The 5,154-nt window shown below is 38.3% G+C and overlaps 1 protein-coding gene across 1 annotated transcript; it reads left to right on the plus strand.

The window, feature by feature from the left end:
• On the plus strand, positions 784-4,585 carry LOC109846431 (condensin complex subunit 3-like). The gene is made up of 4 exons (XM_020415665.1): positions 784-1,294; positions 3,745-3,948; positions 4,023-4,168; positions 4,246-4,585. The coding sequence occupies exons 1-4, from the start codon at positions 911-913 to the stop codon at positions 4,568-4,570; spliced, it is 1,059 nt and encodes a 352-aa protein (XP_020271254.1). The 5' UTR covers positions 784-910; the 3' UTR covers positions 4,571-4,585.

Below are 5,154 nucleotides of genomic sequence, written 5' to 3' on the forward strand. Positions count from 1 at the left end.
CCCCCCCCCCCCCCCCCAAAAAAAAAAAAGAAAAGAATCAAAAGATTTCTGTGCTTATTGGTTGATTAATGAAACACATAAATTCAGATTACATAAATTCAGATCGTGAATTTGGATAAAAACTGATCTCAATAAATTTGTTTTAGTGTGTCTCTAAATAGCCTCCTGATCTGTTTGACAACTCACTAGAATTACGAGTAGATCAATCTTGATCTAGTTTTTATGTGTATTTCACGGTTGGAAAAAGCAGATCTAATTCTATATAGTTTTTTATATGCTTTATCAGCCCTAAAAGTAAGCCGGGATGGGTCCTCACCACCGGTCATGGTTAAAGGGAAAAAAAAGATAAGACTGGTCTCGCTCTTATTTGATTGTCAAGCAGAGCCTTAGTTCGACGATTTCACGATTTGAACCTCATCTTTATTTAAACCTCTCATGATCTTGGTCAATAATCAAATAAGAGCCAATCCAGAAAAGAGTCAGTGGCCTGGAAAAAAACTAAAAAACCAGACAAATTTGAATCTATAATTCAAACTTGAATTAAAAAAACCACTATTAATTAGTTCCAAACAAAATTTAATCTAACATAGTCAAACTAAGTTTAACTTAGAACTAGTCCCTGAAAACCAATTTATGCTCATCCTGATCAAATTTAACTAAACCAGCAGTAATGTGGTTTAGTTAAACACATAAAATCAAGCATTGACGAAGATTTGAGTTGCGGTTTTACCTTTGGGGGGTCAATGAAAAGTCTCTTGCTTGCCGTCCCTTATTCTCACCACCGGTGACTGCATCTCGTCAAATCCATACATCTCCTCCTCAAACGGGCGAAAATTCGTTCAAACAGATAATCCTCCCGCCCAAACCTCTCCCAAACTTTCCCCATTCTCAACTCCAAACCCAGATCCCGATGCCGGAGCTCACCGCCGCCGGCGATTCAGCCACTCTCCCGCGCAAAATCGCCGGGATCCTAGACGAATGCCGCCTCTCTCACGCTATCCACGGTCGGAAGCTCAAAGAGCTCTCCTCTCTCCGTTCCTCAACCTCCCCTCGCCCTCGCTCCCTCTTCTTCTCGTCCTTCGTCAAAGCCCTAACCCCTCTCTTCGACTTCGCGAGGCGAACCGTTTCCTCGGAGAGAGTGGTTCGATTTGTTTCGGCTTTCGCCGCGAGGCGCGACGAGAAGGATGCTAGGGTTTCTGATGAGTTCCTGGAGGAATTTATAGGGTTTTTGTTGATGGCGGCGAGGGCGGGGCAAAGGAGCGCTAGGTTTAGGGCTTGCCAGATCGTATCGGAGGTAATTGTTAAGTTTTTCCTGGGCGCGTACTTCGTGGAATATTAGGTTTTTCCTTTATATTTTGGCAAATTGAGACTTCACCAAGTTGGTCTTTTGACGGAGTTTGTCAGTTGTGGAAGTGATTTTGAGGCAACTAAGCCATTAAGAAGAAGGAAATTTGTTCTCAAAAAATACTTTGAACAGAAGCTCTGCTCTACTAACGGTTTAGGGTTTTGATTTTGTTTAATTGGCCACTCTTAAATTCAGTTTAATTTGATGAGTTTGTTAATGTATATAACGCAGTTCACTATACTTAGAAGAACAGTTTGAAGATTATTTATGCCATGTTTTGCTAACTGAGGCCTTTCAAATGGGTCTTTTTATGGTGAGATTTCCTTTGAAGCGGGGTTTGCAGCACGATAATAATTGAAAGAAGGAAATTTGAGGCGAGAACAATTTCGCAGAAGAAGCCTCCTCTGCAAACTTTCCATCAGCGATTTTGTCCTTTTTTTAAAAAAAAATTGCCTCTTCAATAAAGTGGAGATATGGGCTGCTTTTGTGTGTTGAACCAGTTCATATTCACATGTAAAGAAAACATTATTTAGAACACATTACTTTAGTGACTTTAAGTCATTTCTCTCATCTGTATCATGAAGCATATGATGTACAGAGTTTTGAGAGCTTGTAAGTTCTTATTGGCTGTGGCCGTATACAGACAGTCTGCTAGTTTCAGGGGCTGGCAGATGTTTTGATGTTGATGAGAAATCGTACCACCAATATGTGCAAATTCTCTGCTTAAATTCTATAAGTTAAATAACTTTTGGTCTAGCAGCCAGTTTGTACCACTTCGATTGGAAATTTTGATCTTCTTGTATACAGCGGAATGTGTATTTAACATATTTAATACTCAGAGCTGAAACCCCCAACCACTTCCTTTTTTTTTTCGGGGGGGGGGGTGGCGGTGATCTTATTAGAAATGTATGATGAATTTGGTAGAATTGTGAACAATCTAATATAAAGTCGGGTCTTTATGAAGTTTTAAGGACAGTACCTGTCCAGTAGATCCACCCCTATCTCCATCTCTAACTGTATATATTCAGACGTAAGAAACTATTGAAGACAATGGAAACTTCATCTTCAAATTTGCAAATTGCACCTCTTAAATTTGTTTAGTTTAATGACCTTAGAAGAAATGGTGCACGTGTGAGGTTAAGATGCACGCACGAAGTTTCTTTCACAAGATGTTCCCTGGAATCATGGGGCCCTTAACAACATGTTTATTGGTAGTTCAGACAATTTTGAAAGCAATAGAAGTGAAAAAAAGCATGTGATACATGGTTGTTTTCCTTTATTCTAACCCTTTTACATTGGTTATACATTTATGTTATTGCAAATCAACAGCATCAAATTGGTCCAGCTTATTGGGTTTTAAGTATTCCTCTTTGTTAGAAGGGTCGATGAGAAATTCTATAAAATTATTATGCGTGTATCTGTTACTAAGTTACATGGCCACTTCCGATGCTATATCAATTTATTTCTTTTGATTGATATAAATAGTATGCTCTTGTGTAAGCAGCACAACATTTCTTTCACAAAGAACTATGAAAACACGTTATAGATATGATTATTTTTTGAACTGAAATTCTCTTTATTTGTCATAGAAGCTGGTCTTTTTGTTAAATCTCCCTATCTATGTTTTCACTAGTGCGCGACCTGACATCTAGAGTTAAGAAAGTTTAACTGTTTTGCCGTAGCTTGTTTTAATGATGATTTCTTTAATTTTCATTATCCCACGTATTACATGAATTTAAGTCATTTTGTCCATATCAGTAGTTCAATTGTGGCCATCATCTGTGCTTTTCTGAAATTTGACCTTTTTCTGTACAGACGCGTAAGCTATTTTGTTAAAATTATTACAGAGGTTGATTTGAAATTATTTTCTGTGTCAGATGCACATACAGTTCTGTTGAATCATGAAACCAGTATTATGATGATGCTTCTCCTCAATTGAGTGTTTTCCTATCGGGATTGATGGCCAGGTTTAAGTTCTTCTGGAAATGTTCCTGCTTATTTTGCGTTGTTTTGTGTTATTTGACATCGTAGGGCAGAGTTGATGTACTTGTTGCTCAAGTTAGTTTTATATCTAAGCATTGGAAACTGTCTATACCATATTTGTCGTATTTCGTCATATTTCTCTATCATGATTGAAACCTGTCTGTAGTAGTTATGTTACTATTTTCAGCATAATGCTTCTTATTATCATGAAGTTGTAAGACACAAGTCATAATCCAGTATTTTTTTCTTCATGTTCTTAATGTAAGCTACGAGATGAATATTTTGTATAATTGACCATTATTTATTGCAGCATATATAGAGAAATGTTCGGAACATTCTTAATGGAAATTTGAATATTTCCTTTTTAGTCATTTTGATAGTTTATTGCTGATAATATGTCAGTTTTTCTTGCACAGATTATAATGCGGTTGCCAGATGATGCGGAGGTAAGTAATGAGGTATGGGATGAAGTTATAGACAACATGAAGCAGAGAGTGGAGGATAAAGTCCCTGCAATACGTGGTTTTGCAGTGCGTGCCCTATCTCGCTTTGCAAATGACGTGGAGAACAGTGATATTATCAGTCTGTTTCTCCAGGTTTTGCCTGAAGAGTCAAATGCTGTAAGTTCTTTTCATAGTTTCTCATCACAATTTTCAGAGTCTTCATTTCCTATAAGTAATCGAAATATGTGTAGGAGGTGCGGAAAACTATAGTTTTATCATTGCCACCATCCAATGATACGGCAACAGCAATAGTTTCATCAATGCTTGACGTGAGTGATGCTGTTCGTAGAGCTGCATATTGCGTCCTGGCTAGTAAATTTCCACTTCAGAGTCTCAGGTACCTTCATGTTACCTTGTTGCTAAAGTTTTATGAAGCAATTTGTTTTCTAATTTATTTTAAAATTTCTGCATCAGTATTAAGCTTAGAACCACTGTTCTTCAGAGGGGGTTGTCAGATAGGTCCCTGTCAGTGACTAAGGAGTGTTTGAGGATGCTAAAGGATGAATGGCTTATGAAGTGTTGCGGTGGAGATCCCATCGCCCTCCTTAGGTTTCTGGATGTAGAAACATATGAAATAGTTGGAGAAACAATAATGGAAGTCATCTTAAAAGATGGCGTAGCGAGAGTGCAAGAAGGTCAAAGCATCAGACAATATTTGGCATCACGTGACAAAGGTGAAGGTAAATATTTTTTAATTTATAATGTTTTCTTTGGTTGTAGTGCTCTTTATGAATTATGATATTGTTTTCTCAGTTGAAAACCAGTACCAGCAAGCAGGATGTACACGCCACTTGCACACAGATGTACATGTTATTTACAGTTTTATACATTTGATACAGCTCCCATGTGTTTTATTGACAATATGGCATTACTGTTCGAACAACAAAAAGAGGAGGTTTAAGCTTTGGGGACAATACACTTGTTTACCGTTTTCCAATTTTATGTATCCTTTTGGGCTGAGTATAACAAACTGAATCCAGCAAGTATGCTCAGTATGATGTCTTTTTTATGCATATTTCAATAGTTAGTGCTTAGTGGGGTGAATCAGTTTTTGTCTAGTTCAGTTAGTAGAATACAATTATAGTACCTGTGAAAACGGCGAAGGAATTGTGAAAACGTGAAGAATACTCAAAACAGGCTCCACCACACCCCTGGTGATGGTGTCTGCCAATGGGTGTGGTAGTGTCTGTCCTGCACCACACCCTCTGCCACACCCACGGTGCAGGGTGTGGCAGAATCTGTCCTGCACCACTCCTGCACCACACCTCTGCCACACCATGGTGCAGGGTGTGGCAGACTCGTTTTTACGAATCCCTTATTTCG

Source organism: Asparagus officinalis, chromosome 6 (genome assembly GCF_001876935.1).
Source record: "Asparagus officinalis chromosome 6, Aspof.V1, whole genome shotgun sequence".
NCBI classification, from domain to species: domain Eukaryota; kingdom Viridiplantae; phylum Streptophyta; class Magnoliopsida; order Asparagales; family Asparagaceae; genus Asparagus; species Asparagus officinalis.